Source organism: Eumetopias jubatus, unplaced genomic scaffold (genome assembly GCF_037043125.1).
Source record: "Eumetopias jubatus isolate StellerSeaLion01/CBP00866 unplaced genomic scaffold, mEumJub1_p1.0 scaffold_17, whole genome shotgun sequence".
Taxonomy (NCBI): domain Eukaryota; kingdom Metazoa; phylum Chordata; class Mammalia; order Carnivora; family Otariidae; genus Eumetopias; species Eumetopias jubatus.
This window is the reverse complement of record NW_028274823.1, coordinates 76,288,858-76,308,987: the sequence shown is the minus strand read 5'-3', so window position 1 is coordinate 76,308,987 and position 20,130 is coordinate 76,288,858. Positions and strand designations below refer to the sequence as shown.

At 37.4% G+C, this 20,130-nt stretch overlaps 1 protein-coding gene across 6 annotated transcripts in view; it reads left to right on the top strand.

Annotated features, from left to right (window-relative positions):
- The window catches only part of LYST (lysosomal trafficking regulator), a 163,904-nt gene that overhangs the window by 9,920 nt on the left and 133,854 nt on the right, over nucleotides 1-20,130 (top strand). For all 6 annotated transcript variants that reach the window (XM_028104635.2, XM_028104637.2, XM_028104634.2 and 3 more), the window contains exons 2-3: nucleotides 14,016-14,105; nucleotides 17,901-18,099. In XM_028104635.2, the coding sequence (XP_027960436.1) occupies nucleotides 17,908-18,099 (192 nt within the window). In that variant the 5' untranslated portion in view covers nucleotides 14,016-14,105; nucleotides 17,901-17,907. The remainder of the gene's footprint in view (nucleotides 1-14,015; nucleotides 14,106-17,900; nucleotides 18,100-20,130) is intronic.

Sequence of the window (20,130 nt, the reverse complement as noted above, 5' to 3'; positions counted from 1 at the left end):
GTACAGAAGTGTTGAATCACTATATTGTACACCTGAAACTAATATAACACTGAAAGTTAATTGTAGTGGAATTAAAATTTTAAAAAACACTAAAAAAAAAAAAAAAGACTTCTTTGGCTATTTTGGTTCTTTTGTGGTTTATATAAATTTTAGTATTCTTTGTTCTAGTTTTGTAAAAAATGTTGGTTATTTTTTCTCTACTTTTAAGCCTGTTTTTTGGCATGGTTTAACCATGTCCCACCCCCAAGATTGTTGTTGGGATGGATTTGCTATTTTTTTTTTAGGAACTTTGTTCTTGTGCTTAACTGTTTCAAAGTTAACTGTGTCTTTGCTTATTGGAAATATATTTTGGTTAAGTATATTTAAGTTTTTTGTTGTAGCATTTGGTTTTTGGCTGAATGTGTTTTTAGTAATTTATTTAGCATCAGTGAAACCAATTCTATATGCTCGTTTGAGTATTATGAACTTTTAAAGAGCAGTAATAGTATATTAATTTTTTCCTTTCTCTTCCATCTTTAAGATTGCTCTGATCAAAATGTGATTTGCTACAATAGAATTCCTATTAGTTCTGTAGTTCACTTATCTGAATTCCTTAGATGGAAGAATAATAATCATAATTGCATACATATTATTTCAACAGTGTAATTATTATATGGAGTTTGGATGAGTGTGAAATTAAAACAAAGCTAAGAATGAGGTCCTCTTTTATTATATTAATGTAGCTTATTTGGAAGGGCAACAGACATTTATCAGTTCATAAAATGCATTCATTGTTACTGCTTGTGGGTATTGATTCATTGAAGTGCACAGTTCAGTGTATCCTGGCCAATGGCAAAAGGAGGTTTTACTGGTATAACTTGTAGAATAGCTGCTTATACCAATCAGCTTGCTTTTGTGCTACTTTTTAATATCGTTAGTGCATTATAACTTAGAGTTTATTAAAGATTCAAATCCTTTACTGTTTTCTGGATTTTCTCTTTAATAATGCTTCCAAAGATGGTAATGCTGGTAACTTTCTTGAGGTTTTTTCTGTTAGCCTTATTTAAATATTTTGGAGAATATTTCTGAAGTCATATATTCCATACGGCTGAAACGTATTTATTTTCTCTACACTTTATTTCTAAAAAATGGAATCCCGGTAAGGTAGTTTTGACAAAACATGATTATTCATAATTTAAGGAAATATTTAGAATGTATTATTTAAAAAAATATATTTTTATTTATTTATTAGAGAGAGAGAGTCGGGGAAGGGGCAGAGGGAGAGGGAGAGAATCTCAAGCAGACTCTGTGCTGAGTGGAGCCCCGCAGGGCTCTGTCTCAGGATCCTAAGATCATGACCTGAGCTGAAACCAAGAGTTGCACGCCTGACTAAGCTACCCAGGGACCCCTAGAATGTGTAATTTTAATCTTAAATGAACTTTGATGTTTACTGTTACTATATTACTATTTTCTGAATGCTGTACTATCATGAAAGTTCACAGCCTAAAAGATATTTAGAGATCGTCTAGTTTTGTTTTAATATGTGTAAGAATAATGGGGATCAGAAGGTTAAGCATTTTGCCTGAGATCCTAAAGGGTGTTTGAGGCAAAACAGAAAACCAAAAGTGTCTTGACTTTTAGTGTAGTATTCTTTCTACTATGCCACCAACCTCTTGAACATTTTAATGCATTTTAAGAAAGTAATCTCATAACCAAAAGATGCCTTATACACTATGCAAGGTGATAGTGTTTGGTTTCTAGTATGTAATTCATTTATAACTTTAACCCTTTGTCTTTGTACCTGTCTACATTTATACCGTGGTGGTAGAAACTAAATTGTGATGATACTTAATGAGGCAGAAAAAAATATCAGGCATAGGTTGAATCTGAAAGGCATTTGCTTAATATATATTCCTTTTTTATTTCTGTTCTCTATCACTCTCACTCCCTATGCCCTTCTCTCCTACTATCTATCTGTCTTCATGGATGATTAGAGAGGAGTAGATTAAGCAGCTGGATCTGAATTTGATCTCACTGTTAATCTTTCTTGATGTGAAATGTTTTATAGCAGTAAATGCATTTGTCTGTACTTGACTGTCTCAACTAGTTTATAGAATGAAGCTAATTTTCACTGTGTCTATAAGAATTATGAAGGAATAAGAGGAAACTATTGCTATGTACACTTACTCAAAGCTTGTACCTATCTGTGTTCAGTTTTTCTGAAACTTATTTTACAGAATCTTTTACCTTATACAAAATATATATTAGAAACTACTGATCAGGGACACCTGGGTGGCTCAGTCGTTAAGCGTCTGCCTTTGCCTCAGGTCATGATCCCAGGGTTCTGGGATTGAGTCCCACATCGGGTTCCTTGCTCAGTGAGGAGCCTCTGCTTCTCCCTCTCCCTCTGCTGCTCCCCCTGCTTGTGCTCTCTCTCTCTGACAAATAAATAAAAATATTAAAAAAAAAACTACTGATCATTATATTGCTATGGAAATTATTTTTATTTTCATTTCACATTTAGGATAAGATGCCAAGCTGTGTTTATAGTATCTCTTTAAGGGGTATGGAAAACCATTATTTCTAGAATTGATTTTAAAGAACTCTTAAACTGTTTACTCTGCATTATGATCTTTAACGTAGGAAGGATAAACATCCAAGATTTTATTGCTGACATTTTTTGTTTTTAATCTAAAAAAATTTTGGTGAAGTTTTTACATGTTTCTGTAGTGCTTTCCTTAGTACCTTAAATGCTTGCTAAGGAACGGAAAACAGCTTTTGTAAATGTGGCTATTTATTTCTCAGAGCTTTAGCTGCAGGAAGATTTCCTAAAGGAATTTGAATATTAAAATGTTTTTTATCGAAGTTAGTATTAAGTGAGTTGGTGTTTATTTGTTGAGTTCTTACTAGTTGTGGCACTGTGTTATGCAAAAAGGATTTTTTTTTTTTTAACAAATGAGACCTGCTTTCCCTTCTTAAGGGAAGTATAATCTAGTTTGGAAAGAAACAATACAATACCGTAACACAATGCGGTGAGTCCTAAGAGGCATGTAGAAAGTAATTCACTGGGAATTAATAGGAATTTCTGTAGCAGCAGTAACATGACAAAAAACATTAGTGAATAGTGTTGAGAAAGTGAGTCCCCTTAGGAGGAATTATGGGGTGGCAGAGTGTGTCCTGAGATGTAGCAAGAGATTAGGAAGGTTAGAGGGTGAGGGAAGTATAGAGCACCATAATAACAACAACAACAACAATAACAACAACGAGTTGGAAACTTATTCCCTAGGAATTGGAGTGTCGCTTATTATTTTAAGAAAAGTGAATGACAGTTTTAGCAGTTGTAGAATTTGCACTGGATAGAAAGTAGACCAGGCAGAGTGACCAGTTAAGAGGTTGGCAGCATTGCAAGTGAGAGAGGGGATGAGGGCCTGAGGATGCTCAGGCCTCAGGTTAGAGGGGGAGAACCAGATTGAAGTAATGATCGTAATCACTAATAAGCATTGATCTTCCTACAGTCTGCTGGGCACTGTGCAATGCATTTTATGTGCATTATCTCATGTAATTTAAATATACACAACAACTTGGTGTGTTCTTAGATAAGACTGAGGCTTAGAGGGAGGAAGCCAAGAAGCCAAGGTCATAGAGTTAGCAAGTGGCGCTGTCAAGCCGAATTAACTGACTGGGCCCCAGATGAAGTGCTATTCTGGTTTTTCCCTTAGTAACTGGGTAGAGGCCATCAACTGAAATAGGAGTGAGGAAGGAAGAGCTGGTTTGTTGGAGGGAGGAGGTTAATGATTGCCTGGGAGAACAGACATGTGTATGCAGAATACAGACAGATTGCCTGAGTCTGAATCTTGCCTCTGACACTTCCTAGCTCTGTGACCTGAAGCAGTTGCTTAACCTCATTGTGCTTCAGCTTCTAACATGTGACAAGTAGGGATATAATTATACTTATGAGCTTGTTATGAGGATTAAACCAACAGCTGTAGTGGAGTGCTTTTAGGAGTGCCTGATGGGTAGTAGTCATTTGTAGATGGCAGCTACATCATCATTATCATCGTTATCAGTATTCTATAAAATCCAGAGATCTGTGTTGAGGATGTATGAGCTCTTCAGTCTAAAACTTCCAGCACATTCCTTCTAAAAGGGATATAAAGCGGGGGGGTGGGGGGGTGGGGGGTGATGATCTACCTGGATGAGCCTTCATAGTTCTGTTTATTGTCGCCTCACTATAACCACAGGTGTCTCAATTTCCATTCTTTTGTGGTGCTCAGGATCAAACCCAGGTTCTTCGGAGACATCTGATTGCCCAATTTGTTTCTTTTAGGGAAAGTGAACTGCTTGTTGAAGGGCTTAACTTTGGTATATTTTGGTGTGACTGCCTCTGAATTTATTTTAAAATTCGGCCTTGCTACACCGTGCCTGGGCCAGCTTTGTCAAAGGAGGAGCCATGATGACTTCTCTCTGGGCCAATCACAGGTGTCCAGGCAAGCTCAAGAGAGAGTGTTAACCAAGACATCATGGGCTTGGAGAGGGGGAGGGGAGCAGGCGGTGTTGTTTGTCGACTCCCTGAAATATGAAAAAAAATAGTACGTTCACTTTTCTGGGGCTACTGCTGTCTTAGATTTCTACCCTTTGCCCCTGAACCACAGCCCTTTTCATTTTATTGAGTTTTCTTTATCAGCCTATGCCATTCTACATAAATTGAAAATATTTCATTCAGTGCATTTTTGTACTTAGCCTAAAAGCATAATACAGAATAAAAGTAGGAACAGTACAACTGTCCCCTCCCCCCACATTTACTGGTTAAGGATTATTTATACCTACATTTTTTAAAAGATTTTATTTATTTATTTATTTATTTATTTGACACAGAGAGAGTTCGCAAGCAAGGGGAGCAGGAAAGGGAGAAGCAGGCTTCCCCCCCCACCCCCAGCAGGCAGCCTGATGCAGGGGCTCCATCCCAGGACCCTGGGATCATGACCTGAGCCGAAGGCAGACGCTTAGCTGACTGAGCCACCCAGGTGCCCCTGTAGTCCTACATTTTTAATATGGAACATCTACATCAGAGCCAACTTCTACCCCTCTTATCTTGTAATTCCAGTTAGAACTGGAGGTGTTACTTCTTGTTAAAATGTAAATACCTCTTTCTAGGAGGAGCAGAGTGTTTTGTTTCTCGGTTTTTGTTTTTTTCCCCAGTTCATTTACTTCCTGATGTAAATGGAAAATGCGGAAACACGTGGAGAAAGATAGCATGAAGGTATAGAACACCTTGAGAAGTTTGGGGTGGCAGGATATTAGCCTGGAGGAGTGAAACAGCGTAGGACAGAGAGGCAGGATAACTGCCTAATTGCAGTTGCACTTAGTGCAACAAGCAAAAGTTTGTAGAGAGAGGTTTTTGAAGCTTATTTCCAGGTGTACAGATTGCAATCTAGCAACATTTACAGATAGTATTTAGTGTTAAGGAAACTTCTTTGCCCATTGTCTAATTTTTAATTGACCTGACAGAAGAAGGGCTGTGTCTTCTAAACTTGGCTATTTCTTCTAAACTTGGCTATTTTAGTTCTAGGTAATTAGCTCTAAAAATATCATGTAACTCCTAAGACAGTCATGGGACCCAACATGGAACTTTGCACCGGTGGGCTTCAGTTTTTGTCATCTTTAGAATGTGGGGATGGAGAATATGATGTCTCAAGTTTCTGCCATTGTGAAAATGTGTGATTCTAACTTATTCACATTCATACTTTTATTTATGTCACTTATGAAATGGCATAAATAGTGTTATCATTGTTTTCCCCAAAGGGTTTTTAATTTTTAGTGATGTGTTGCAAAGAATATATGAGATCTTTGGGAAAGTCATTAATCAGTCTATATTCAATATATATTGACTATATTTGGAGAGATGGGATTTAGCATAATTAATTGTCCATAACGACCAACCTTTATTTTTAGGAAGGCTGCTTCAAATCACTACAGGTTCTGATTCAAAAGAATTCATTGAATATTTATTATTCTGTGTAGTAGTGTGTTTGATCCTCTCAATAACCTGCAGTTGATAGCAGTCTCTTCCTTTTTGGTACATAATATATTTCTAAAACAATATTCTTTCCAGTGGTAATTTCTCTAATATTATTTTAATTAAGAAATTTAGGAAGGTACCTAACATTATTTTAAAAATGAATTTACCAGGATTTGGGGCATTTGATGAAAGTTAGGAGTTGAGCCCTTCAGATATTACCATTTCATGAGGAAAATGTATGATTTCTAATCAGGCTCTAAGAGCCTGATTCATTCTTATAAACTTTTTTATTGTATTTTTCCTCTGCTCCTTTTCTGTAGAAGTCACAAGACATGGAAAAGAGAAAATATATTGGTATTCCCTCCTTTTATTTTCAGTGCTTCCTTGAAAACTGTATGGTCATAAAGCCCAACATCAACATTTCCATATACACTGCTCTGAGGAGAGGTTGTAATGATCTCTTTCTTCCTCCAGATGGCACTCTCTGCTGTCACCTAGTGCTGGGCACCTAAAGGGAACTATGATATTTACCAAGAATGTTTACTGAGGTTGTATAATCTTCAAAGATCTACAAAGTAACTCTGTGGGATAGACATTTCATGGAAAAGGAAGCCAAACATCACACAGCTTTGTGTGGTGGCTGGTAATTGCTAGATTCACACTCTTCTGCCTTTATTTTCACCACTGTCACAATGCTGACTGACTATTCACAACAGAGTCAAAACCTAGGAAAATAGAATGAGTAAGCAGATTAGTAAATATTTATTATTTATTGAATAAGTAATAAAGTTTGGTTGAATTTATGAATGAGTGAATGAATGAGTGATAGATTTGATAGTTCTTGGGGAGGAAACTTGGTGAGGTAGGGAGCCCTTTTTGTCCTGCTGTTGAGCCTGAGATTTTATTTTTAGTGGTAACTGTAATGTTTTGGGTAGCACTGATAAAAACACAGGAATGACAAGGTATTTAAAAATGCCCAGAACTGGAGAACATAGGCGATATGACTTAGTGTAGTAGTTTTATACTGCATGTCAAGGAAATGACTGTGTCAAAATCCTCAAGACTGAGGGTGATAGCTTAATTCTGTGATCTTTCGGATAATGGGTTGTGGCAATTAATCACAGAACTAGAACAGAGCTAAGATATCATAGTCAACTATCCAAATGTCTGTGGGGAGTCTTACTCAATAAAAGCAGAGCCGCAACTGACTAATTTTATTGACCATTTCACTTCCAGAAGGTTAAGGAGGTAATGAGGGAAGCTGATAACTCTGAATCTAATTTTGACTCACTATGAGGGCTTAATTAGGCAAGTGAACATAATGGGAATCCTGAGAGAAACCCATGTCATTCATTTAACAAATTCAACAAATAGGTGTGCCACATAGTGTTCTAGTTGCTGTAGATTTTACAGTAAATGCAACAGACAAAATCCCTGTCATCAAGGAGCTTTTGTTTTAAGAGCTAACAATGACCTGTTGTCCAAAAAACTAGCCTCGTGGTTTACTCAGCTGCAGTGTCCTTAACTTGCATTTTAGACACCTACTCGCACAGTTACACTCTGGGTGTTATCATCCGGAACTGCTTGTTTCAGAAACCGAAAAATTCCAATGTCTTTTATTCCCTCGTGGGTTTTTTTTTTTCTTTTTAATATTCGCTCATTTTTTATTCTTCAATCTCAGATTGATTGCAGGCCTGTATTTCAACTTGTGTATCAACATCTGCCTGGCCTCTTTTTCTAGCCAGTCTGTATTCCAGTTTTGACCATATGGATTGTTCTCTCACTGTACCTTAGTTCTCTTTCCCTTCCTCCACCCACCAAAACTCCCATTTCTACATCAGTGATACAATCTGTGCTATCTCCTACTAGATACAAGCAGCTGAGCCCTGCTGGAGAAACTCAACCATCTGAGAAAAGTGATTCTACCTGAAATTCGTGGTTTTCAACCTCTGCTGAGCTCTCAGCCCACTAGAAGTTCCTTTTATTTATCCTTGGTCACTACTGTCTCCATCCTTATTTGCATGCTTCTCATTTTGCATTTTGATACCAAACTTACCGTAATTCTGTCAGGGACTTGACTTGAGCTGCTCTTTCTGTCTGTATGCCTTTCTTCCCCCCTTTTCTGTCTTTACATGTTCAACTTTTAGTGAAAGATTACATCCTTCATGAAGCCTCCCTGACTACTCAAATTGGATTCAGTGTCCCCTTATCCGTACACAACACCCTGTGTATTGGTTTGCCTTTGCCACCACAATGGGACCTTCTTAGAGGCAAAGACTGAAATTACTTTCACATTTTTGTGTTCTTAGTACCTAGCACAAAGTGGGTGTTTTAGTAAATGTTAAATGAATAAGTAAGAAACAGGAAGAGGAATACAGAGGAAATCTGGAATATGGAGAATTAGAAATACAGAGTTCCAAAACAAACAAACAAACAAACAAACAAATACAGAGTTCCTAAATTTCAAAGTAAAGATAGATATGATGCCATGGAAGTAGTCTCCAGAAGGGAAAGTGTGTGTCACATGGCCATAGGCAGAGTTTTTATTGAACAACTGGAAATAGTATGTGAAGAAAAGAGCAAGGTCAAGTGGCCAGATGAACTCATATTTAAAATAACATGTGCAGAAGAAGGAAAGAAGGATATGAAACAAAAATACATAGATGTAGATACAGATATCTCATATAAAAGAGGAATATAACCCTGAGAATAATGAGCTGAGGTTTTGCAAAAGGTTAAGGCTGACCTTTTACATTTTATATATAGAAGATGAAAACAGCAAGCAAATAATAGATTTTTGTTTTAAACAAACTGGCCGCCAGATGGTAGCCACACTTGTGGTGAGCATGGCGTAGTATAGAGAAGTTGCATCACTATGTTTTACATCTGAGACTAATGTCACATCTGAGACTAATGTAACTATACTCAAATTAAAACAAAACAAAACAAAAAAACCTGACCCTATAATTGGATACAGAGAGTAAATGAAAATTCTCAGCTTCTGTTTTGTTTCTGGCTTCTCTGACATAAGGAATGATCACACAGATTAATAAAGCTGGATGTAAGAAGAATAATAGAAAATTTAAGCCCACGATTAGAGAGGAGATTGTACCAGAACCTCTGGTTGCTCTAAATGGGTTCACATCACAGGTTCAGATTCTGAGGAAATGTGTTAATGTCATTGATGAGCAGGTAATCTTTGAGCAATTCTGGGGAATTTGAACACTATTAGAAAACAGTAGAGGACCAAAGTTCCAAAATTATAAAACAAGAACATAGATTCCATAGACTTTAGTGAGCTTGATGTTACCTCCACAGAAGATTCTACAGATCGATTTAAAAGATTCTCAAATATTTACAGAAGGAAAAGATGAGCAGTAAGGGTTACAGGGGTTTTCTAAGAATAATTCCTTCCAGATAACCCAGTTTCCACCTTTGGCAGGGACGCTGCATGCACAGATGGGAGAATGCTGTGCCTGTAATCTATCTAGACTCCCATAAGGTATTTGACAGCCTCCATTCTGTCATTGCATGCTTGCACACGTGTTGGGGAACTGGACTGCGGTACGGGTCCAGGGATTGAATAGCCGAACTCAATCTTAGTTACTAATGGCAGCCTCGTGGGAAGTCTCTTACGGGCAGCTGTTTTTGACCCCGTTCCACTCATCAGTTAACACCTCCTCCTACTTCTCACTCTCAGCCAGCAGCCTTGCAGTTTATTTCACCAAGAAAAGAGAAGCGCCCAAATCTTGGTCCATTCAGGGCCAGATATACCAGTCTTCTTGCGTGTGCTCACATGCTCTGTCATACTTTTTGTTCCATTACATGAACTGCCAGTGTTCCTAGCATTCGTACATCAGATCCTCTTCATACTGCCCACTCACTGCTCCTGCAGTTATCGCCTCTCGTTCTAGTTTTTCATCTCTTTTCCTTTCTTCATTGGAGAAACTTGCTATATAAACATAGTATAGTAGTATCTCAGGTTCCAAACATGCTGTGTAATGTCCCTTCTTAGAAAAAAAAAAAGTACACCACCTCCCCCATCCCATGTTCTCTTCAGCTACCCCCCACCTCCTTGCCACCCTTTATGGCAGAACTTCTCAAAAGAGCTGTCTTAAACTCCTTGCCCCCCTCACTCACCCCCTGTGCCGCTCTGCTGAGACCACTCTTGGACAAGGTTGTCAGTAACTTCCATCTTGCTAAATCCAGTGGTCAGTTCCCAGTCCTCATCTTAATCAACCTTTCAGCAATATTTGACATGGTTGGTCAGCCTTTCCCATTTCAAGCTTTCTTTACCTGGTTTTTGGGAGGCACCACTCTCCTGATTTTTTGTCCTGCCCTACTTGCTGCTCCTTCCCAGTCTCCTGTGCTGGATCCTCCTCCTCTCCCTGACTCGGGGATGCTAACCCCAGGGCTCAGTCATAGACTCTCCTCTGCTTCATTTATACCCATTCTCTAGGTCCCCACCGATCACTACGATAGCCACTGACCACAGCCCAGTCATTGCAGAAAGTTCTGTTGGACAGCACTGCTCTGGGTTATGCCATCCATCTAGTCCTGTTTAAACACGTCTACATGCTGATAACTCCCAAATTGATTCACCAGTTCCAGCCTCCCCACCTGAACTCCAGTTTGGCATATCCTTGGTGTCCTTTGCTTGGTTTCCACACGACCTATCAAACCTAACATAGCTAACATTGAACTTTATTTTCCCTCTCATCCTGCTCTTCTGTCAGTCTTGTCTATCACTAAACAGTGCTGTTCTTCACACAGGCTTAAAAAATCTTGCAGACTCTCTGGGGTGGGGGGCAGGCAGGAAGGAGACTTCCGTTCTTAGGGAGAATCAGTTCCCTGGGAACACGTCTGTTTCATCTTTCCACACCTTACTTAAGTCCCTGGCGAGTAGGAATGAGTGACTTTTCTCACTCTTTGTAATACTTTTTTTTTTTTAAGATTTTTTGTATTTATTTGACAGAGAGAGACACAACAAGAGAGGGAACACAAGCAGGGGGAGAGGGAGAAGCAGGCTTCCTGCCAAGCAGGGAGCTGGATGTGGGGCTCGATCCCAGACCCTGGGATCCAGACCTGAGCCGAAGGCAGACGCTTAACGACTGAGCCACCCAGGTGCCCTCTTTGTAATACTTTTTAACTTCCCTTGCACTCAGTTTTCAATGCATCAAACATAAACTAATCTCAAAGCCTGGAATACTTTTCCCAGATGCTCACATGACCCATTTTCTTCCTTCATTCAGGCTTCTACTCAAATACCACCTCTTTAGACAGCCCTTGTCACCCTATCTGAAGTAGCATTCCTGTCACTCTATCCTTACTCTGTTTTATTTTTTATAGCACTTAGTACTGCCTGACATTACAATATGTTTGTTTTTCGTCTGTCTCTACCTCACTGGAATCCATGAGAGTGAGGATTTTGTTTTTGCTCTGTTCCCAGTGCCAAAAATAGTAGCCAGCAGATAATAAATGTTCCATAAATATTTGTTGAATTAAATGCCATATTAATGAAATTTCTGATGAAATAAAACTAAGAGGTATAGCTAATACACTGTCAGGTTTTTGCTTTGTGTTTTGGCCATTCGTGTTTTATACTTTACCGGTCACTATATTAGAAAAACTTACTATTTTCCTGAGGTCATTTATATGATTATGGGTACTTTGTTATTATGCTTTTCATTTTTTTTAATTTTATTATGTTTTGTTAATCACCATACATTACATCATTAGGTTTTGATGTAGTGTTCCATGATTCATTATTTGCCTATAACACCCAGTGCTCCATGTAGAACGTGCCCTCTTTAATACCCGTCATCAGGCTAACCCATCCCCCACCCCCCTCCCCTCTAGAACCCTCAGTTTGTTTCTCAGAGTCCACAGTCTCTCATTGTTCGTCTCCCCCTCCGATTTCTCCCCCTTCATTTTTCCCTTCCCACTATCTTCTTCTTCTTCTTTTTTTAAACATATAATGTATTATTTGTTTCAGAGGTACAGGTCTGTGATTCAACAGTCTTACACAATTCACAGCGCTCACCATAGCACATACCCTCCCCAATGTCTATCACCCAGCCACCCCATCCCTCCCACCCCCCCCTCCACTCCAGCAACCCTCAGTTTGTTTCCTGAGATTAAGAATTCCTCATATCAATGAGATCATTTATTTTAATATAAAAATTCTGGTAATATTGTTGTGAGCAAGTTTTATTTATTATGACATAATAATAGTAGCATTAGAAGTTGAATATGATAGTAATAATAATGTTTTTTAAATTTAAATACAGCATTTTAACTGTAAAGTAGAATAAGTGGTAAGACAGGGTCCCTGTCCTTAAGGAATTCATGACCTTGGGGGTAAGACAGTCATAAGTACCTACAGGGTATTTATGTAGTTTAGAAACAGAGGCAAGTACATATACTGCCCTAAGGACGTCTTCAGTCTATTTTTTTAAACTCTATTTGCGGACTTCATGGACACCCAGCATAATACAGGATGACAGAAGTTAGAATGCAGCTGAGTTTATGGAGGGTGGTGGCAGAGTAAAGGAGGTCACAGCTGATTGTGCTGGCTGATAGAATTACGATCTTGGGTAGAGTGAAACTCCATGGACATCCAAGCTGGGCTGTGAAAAATACGGCTAAAGAAGCCATCCCAGTTTAAGTGCATTAGAGAAATCCCTCAGCAGGGCCTAGAAATGTCCCGCGATAACAGAGAAAAACAGACGGATCCAGTTGTCTGTCAGCTTCCACTTCTAACAGCCATGCCGAGCTACTTGGAATCACTGTAGCATCTCAAGATGGACGGCTCCACCTTGTAGTAGTCCAAACCAGAGGGTAATCAGAGTCACAGCAGTTAATCAAATACCATCTTTATGCTCATAATTTGATAGTTTCCCCTTCTGTAATTTTAGAGTTGAAAATAGGTGGGTGATTTGTATTAGCTGAGGATGCAGCAGGAGCAGGTATGGAGGGTGTATTGAGACTTCATTCCAGGGCTTTTTCATTTGGTTGGGCAGTTGATGCACTGGCCACTGGTGCCCCGAGTGCGGGAGTGGGACTGAAACCTAGCCTGTGCGTGGATAGCTATGTGCCTGACATGGGGCTGACCAGTCTGGGAAAAGGTTCTTTCCTGTATCACGCAAAGCCCTGTGTCGTCTTAACAGCAGCTAATCCCGTTTCCTGCCTCCTATATCCTCAGTACCCAGAATAATGTGGTACAAGTACTGTTCACCAAGCTGAAGGGAATTCAAGAAAGTTCTCTAGGTTTGGGCCTTTTGAAGGAATTAAAGGTCACTCTGATTTAAACACTTGGGGTTTGAAATAAACATTCATGGTTGCCGTGTACCTGTAATAAGGAAGTATTTTTTATGCCTCTGCCTAGGCACAACTATAGAGAAGGGGAAAACAGGTAACTCAACAGAAGCATTTGTTGCTACCTCAGAAGTAGGAATTTATACTTTAGTATTCAGAAATAGCCTTCATTGCATTATACACAAAAGGTTAATTCATTTTAAAAACTTCAACAAGGATATGATATTTGGTGGTGGTTTATTCATTGTTTGGTTTTAGTATTTTTCTGAGTTTTCATATATCTCAAATACCTTTCACTCTCAAGGAGAGTAATAACTTGGCCACCCATAGTGTGTATGTACATGGTATTCCACTGCCTCCTAGATTCAGTGTTAAGAAGACTGATACTGGGCTGATTCTTCTTCCTTTATAGTTAACTGGTGGTTTACCTGGAGGTTGTAAGGTGTTGGAAGGAGGGGAGGAGTAGGGAGCTGTGATCAAGTTGCTTTGTTCAGATTAAGTATATTCCAATACTTCCTGTCTCAGGATTCCATTCTTGGAGCTCTAGAAATTTTTTAGTGTGTTCTTGAGGTTCAAAAACTTCATTGGCTTCTTTTACATCAAATATGAAGACTGGCCATTGGTTTTTGTGTCAGAACTTTATTAAAATTACTTGTATTTTACTATTACCATTAATATGTTTGTCTTTTTTTTTTAATAGGTGAAGCTTTATTCTAAGGATATTTGTTTGATCTGGTTCGTGAGCTCAAATTACAAAGACTCTAAATGTTACAGGAGTGTTGAGAGATTGGTAAGTATTTAATGTAATAGATATAAGCAGTCAAAGTACTTGTTTCAGTCTAAGCCTTTGAAACTACATAGTTATGTGACATTAATTAAACCCCAAAGTACAAAGAACTAAACTTTCCATTAGTAGAGATGGATATATAAATTGTGGCTTATTCATACAATGGCATGTTGCATAATGGTTTAAAGGAACAAACATAATGTTGAGAGGAAAAATAAAGTTATAAAAGGATACATATAGTATACTATTTATATACATTTTTAAAATAGTTAAAACAATACTGAATATTTTTATGGCTATAAACATGTAAAAAATTATAAAAACATGTATAGAAATGATAAACACCAACTAAAGAGAGGAAGAAGTGGGGTGGGGTGTGGCTTTCCTGTACTGTAAGGTTTGATTTCTTTGTGCCCACACACACATATACACACGCTGATCTGAACACCGCATAATGTTAATACTTGCTAAATCTGAGTATTGGCTATAACCGCATGTTATATATTCTTTGTATACTTTTCTGGATATTGGAAATATTTTTGAAAATCTTTTAAAAATACCATGTAATCAGGACACCTGGGTGGCTCAGTCGTTAGGCGTCTGCCTTCGGCTCAGGTCATGATCCCAGCGTCCTGGGATCGGGCCCCACATCGGGCTCCCTGCTTGGTAGGAAGCCTGCTTCTCCCTCTCTCTCTCCCCCTGCTTGTGTTCCCTCTCTCTCTGTGTCTGTCTCTGTCAAATAAATAAATAAAATCTTTTTAAAAAAATACCATGCAATCATCTTTTCATTTGGCATTCAGAATGGCTGAAAGGCATTCAGTGAAATTCAACATTCCTATTAGATGAGCAGGAAGAAATGAATACTTATTAATGTGCAAGGCAAAAGTGTCCCCCATCACCCCTACCAATGTTGTTCTGTTAGTGCTAACTAATGTAGTTAGAAGAGTAGAAAGTGTGTGAATATTGGGTAGGAGAATTCAGAATACAAATTGTTATTTGTAGATGATAGGATTTTATATCTGGAAACTTCAAAAAAATTAATGAAAGTTCAGTAAGAAGTTTGGATGTATGATTTTTATATCAACATAAATATACTTCCTATTTGCCTCCTACATACCCGTTTTCTTTCCTAATTAGATTATGTAATGGAAACGAAATCCCATTCAGAATAACAGCAAAAACTACAAAACACCCTGGAAGAGACCTAACAAGAAATGTGTAAAACCTATTATATGAAGAAGTAACAGCAATCTCTACCACAAGGACGTAGAGGATAAATGTGCAAGTAGAGTAAGGATGTTCATTGCAGCTCTGTTTATGATAATCAAAACTAGAAATAGCCTAAATGTTCAATGAGATTGGCTGCATAGTTAATAACACTCTAGATAATGAAAAACATATTATGTATACATGCAGCGGCATGCCACAAAGCTAGCAAAAAGTAAGAGAGAGCTCATATGAAAGGGTTTCCAAAATACCTACGTGAATCAAAACGGGTCAGATCATTTACATAGAATACCCTAGTTATGTAACTGTGTCTATATTTTATGTACATTTAAGAATCAGGAATAACATACATTTCTGCATATATTGTAATTTTTTTTTGCCGACCTGGCATCTTGTGTTTTTAGGAAGTGGCACTGAAATCATTTCCTTAGTAATTGTCATACCTAAATGTTCACATTATCTTCATTTCCAGAAAATAGATCCTAATTATTACCACAATTTTTAAGTTTTTCACATTATTAATATTGCTAAAGTTGCAGTGTGCCTTATAATCAGTGGTGTCTAATAAGCACTGGGAGCCAGCTGCACTTGGCGAAGGGGTTGTTCTTGCAGGCTCATGAGGGAACTTGGTCATTAGCTGTTCATATCAGCACTTTAGTTGAGTTACATGCATTGTCGGTACTATATCTGATGAGTTTTAAATGTTTTCGTGTTTAAATGTTTTCGGAAACTTTCTGCTGATCCTCTCTGGTAAGATCAGGAAAGTGCCAGCATCAAAACTTACAGAATGATGTCAGCATCTTTGGAAGAAAATCCCAGGAACAGTAGTGTAGCACTCGTAAGAAATGGTGCATAGTGGGTAGTCTTGATGGCCTAGAAGGTGATATTGTATGGAACGTTCTAAGTGGTAAGAAGGTACTGTGTTACACTTTAATTGGCAGTGTTACTTGTTTTAGTGGTACACTAAATAATTATGTACCTTAAAATCTGTGACAAAAATAAATAAAATCCGTGACAAATTAGGTGAAATAAGTTAATAAAATTTGATAACTATGGACTGAATATAAATAAATTTATATATTATGTACATATTATAATATATAATTAGTTTATATTATTGTAAATTATTTGATTTATTGAATAATTTTACCTTATGAAAGCTTTATAAAAAGCCAGGATTTATATAAAGGAGGGTATTGCTACATTTTGGGATAATGAGTAATGTACATTTTATTTTTTATACTTTTTCCTAGTGATCAACAATATTAAAAATAATGATCTTTGTTATGCTACAGAGGGGATTGTGACTGTAATAATACCTAGAATTCTGATGGGAATCCAGGACTTAAATCATCAGGCCCCAAAATGAATAGGAACCAAAGTAATACTAGGAATTTCTTTGGTCTCTCCCTTTCATGTTTATCTGCTTCCCTTTGCATCCTAGTGGTTCATTTTCACCTCGTTGGCTTCTGAGCCTCAACTACCTCATAATGACTACCACAGGCCCATCTTTATGTGACTTTTCAGCTCATCACCTATGTCTCTTAATTCAAATTCCTATGAGACAGAAGGAGCCTAATTGGCCGGATGCCTCTTTGCAATCTGCATCAGCTTGCAGCCAGATGTTTGTGGCTGCTCCTGAATCAGGTGTGCCTCAGTTAATTAGGGCTCGGAGGCTGGCCTTGCCCCTTGGCGTTAGGCACAGTCCTATGGTCCACTGCCTTCTCCGCAGGGGCTAGGGGGCAGGGCCCCCCAATGGGTGAAGCAAGACTCCACAATATACATCTTATTTAATCTCTCCAGACTGAAATGTTTTTAAAGGTTACTGGGTGTCTCAAAATTACTTTTCGCCCTAAGATTAAACTGTTCTGAAATTCCTTGGGAATTTTATTGTTCATGGTTTTTCCTTTCTAAATAGTTACACATTTTTTTTTCTTTATATTGGTGTTTTTCCTCTCCCGTCTGCTTTACCTTATTATTTTCCTTTATCTTAAAATGTCACATTGCCTTTTGATTTAAATGTATAGTAAGAAATGAAGTGACATAACTTCAGCTGCTAGACTTCTTCAGTTTTTATTTACCTGATGATAAATCCTTTTCCCTCCATTAACTGAACCCCGGTTGTTGGGGGGAGGGTGTATCACTGATTGTCAGTTCCATCATGTGAAAAACAGTTTATATTTTTAAAAGATCCATTCATATTTGTAAACCATGTAGAACAAGAATTGTTTATAAGTAATGGGTTTATTTTTATTCTATGATGAGGCTATTTAAGAAGGTCAGGATCTACCTTAACTGCCACCTCTCACTAGTGTATCTTCTATCTAGGTGCTTTCACTTCCCGTTCTTGGTTATGCTTAGGGATTATCACACCCACGACTATTTATGCCATGTAAGAATATTTAAGGAGCACCTAACTAGATCAGAACTATGTCTGAAAATATTATAGGGTTAAATACCAGTGCCCAATAACTTAAAGTCAGTCTTTGGTTAAAAACAACCTTAAAAACACTTAGTTTTAAACATAAATTTTTATTTCTCTAATCTTCTTTGGTAATATTTATTTGATAGCTCGGTCATGAGCATCGACAGTAACTCATTGGCACGTGAATTTCTGACGGATGTCAACCAGCTTTGCAATGCGGTGGTCCAGAGGGTGGAGGCCAGGGAGGAAGAAGAGGAGGAGACACACATGGCTACCCTTGGCCAATACCTTGTCCACGGCCGAGGATTTCTGTTACTTACCAAGCTAAATTCTGTCATTGATCAGGTAACATTTTCATATCAAATAATTTTTTCACCAGTATATTATAGTTGATTACAGATACATAATTTCTGGGTTCCGTAGTTTCTGAGAGTCTCTTTGAGATAAAGTCCTATCTCTCACATCACTTCAACAAAGAAAAGTAGCCCCGTCTATGAACGTACTGTTTATTTGAATACTTTTCAAAATGTCTGAAATGTCTTAGGATGATAAATGGCCTTTCTTCTAAAATGACCTCATATATATTAAGCTTTTTATCCTAATATTAGTGTGAGATAACTATGATTATTAGTAGAGACCTAAGATTTTGATTCAGAAAAACATTTGCACTTTCAATAAATTCAGATATGTTTTTGAAAGGTTTAGTGTAAATTATATTTAGAGAGTTTACTAATTCTGGGGTGAAAGTAGAGAATCCTTAAACCGATAATTACATTGGGTCCTTTAGCTTGTATACATCCAGTTTTTTATACCTCATTGTGTTTGCTCCAAGTATGGTCTGAACATACAGTATTTTGTTGTTTCCTTACTACGGAATTAACAGAACTCTAAAGCTAGTTGGGAAATAGAGATGTCATCCAACCTTCTTTTGTGGTTGAAAAACAGATACAGAACATTAAGTAACTCAGACAGGCTTAACTTGCAGCCCAAACATGATTTATGTCTTTACTTCCTTTTAGTAAAAAACAAATATGTATTTTATGAAAGAAAAAATTTACTGTCTGCTTTCAGGGGACTAATTAATGTAGTTAGATAATATTTCAATTAACTTGAAAAGATAATAAGGTCTCTGTAGCACCAATATGACAGACATTTTTCAACACTTATAAATGTTACTGGCTTTAGATAGAAACTTAACTACTGTTGAAATTTCTTTGCCACCAAAGCATTTTGCTAATAAATACGTATATTGGGTAAATGCAGTGACTAAAATTAAACAATGCGTCTGTTTTCACTATACACTGAGGAACCTAACAAATATCAGGGAGTATTTGTTCACTGTGGTGTCCACCTGTCATGAAATTTTCCAGAGTATTTTCCAAAATATTATGTATTTTTACTCCTTTCACGAATGTTATTTATTAAATGCGTGACTACGTGTAATTTAATTTTTTATATTTTGTATGACTTTTCCATAAATAAATTTTAAAATTTAGAAAAAATTATTTGTTAGATCATGTGTAGTGATTTTTATTCCAAAATTTTGATGATTTAATAAGCATATCATGCTCTCTTCATTTTCTTACCCCACATTAGAACATTTCAGTGATTTTTCTCTTTTTTTAAGGATATCCTATAAGTAGCATCAGAATTAACAAATACCCAGGAATAAATCTAATAAAATATGTACAGACTTCTGTACGTAATTCTATAAAACTTGTTGAGAGAAACTAAAGACAACCCAAATAAATGTAGGCCTACATAATTTTCATGTATTGGAAAAATCAGTATTGTAAGGATACTTGTTTTCTTTAAACTGTTGTGTAGATTCCAGTGTAATCCTAATCAGAATCTCAGTAGGTTTTTTTAATGAAAGCTGTAGATGTTAAGATATAACCCATATGTCGTAGAATTCACCCATTTCATATGTACAACTCAGTGGTTTTTAGCATAATTACAGATATGTGCAACTGTCACATAGTCAATTTTAGAACATTTTCATCACCTCAGACAGGGGCCTGGCACCTTTTAGCTGTCACTCCCCTATCCCTCCCATCACCCCCAGCCCTAAGCAAACGCTAATCTACTTTGTTTCTATAGATTGTATGCTTTCTCTTTTAAGTCATGAAATATCTTTTAATGTATTATTAAATGTCTGAAATCATCCAAGTCATAGTTGCAACAATATTTTTTCCTGGGGTAATATCTTGTATTCCCTCTTCCCCAGTCATTCACTTTTGGAATATCTGTAGCAATGACAGTAGGTACCAGTAGGAACAGTAGAAGTAGAGAGCAAGTAGATAGCCATTTAAAAAATTGGGCTTATCAACATTTAATTATTGAAACCGGGAAATGGAGAATGATAATTTGGATCTT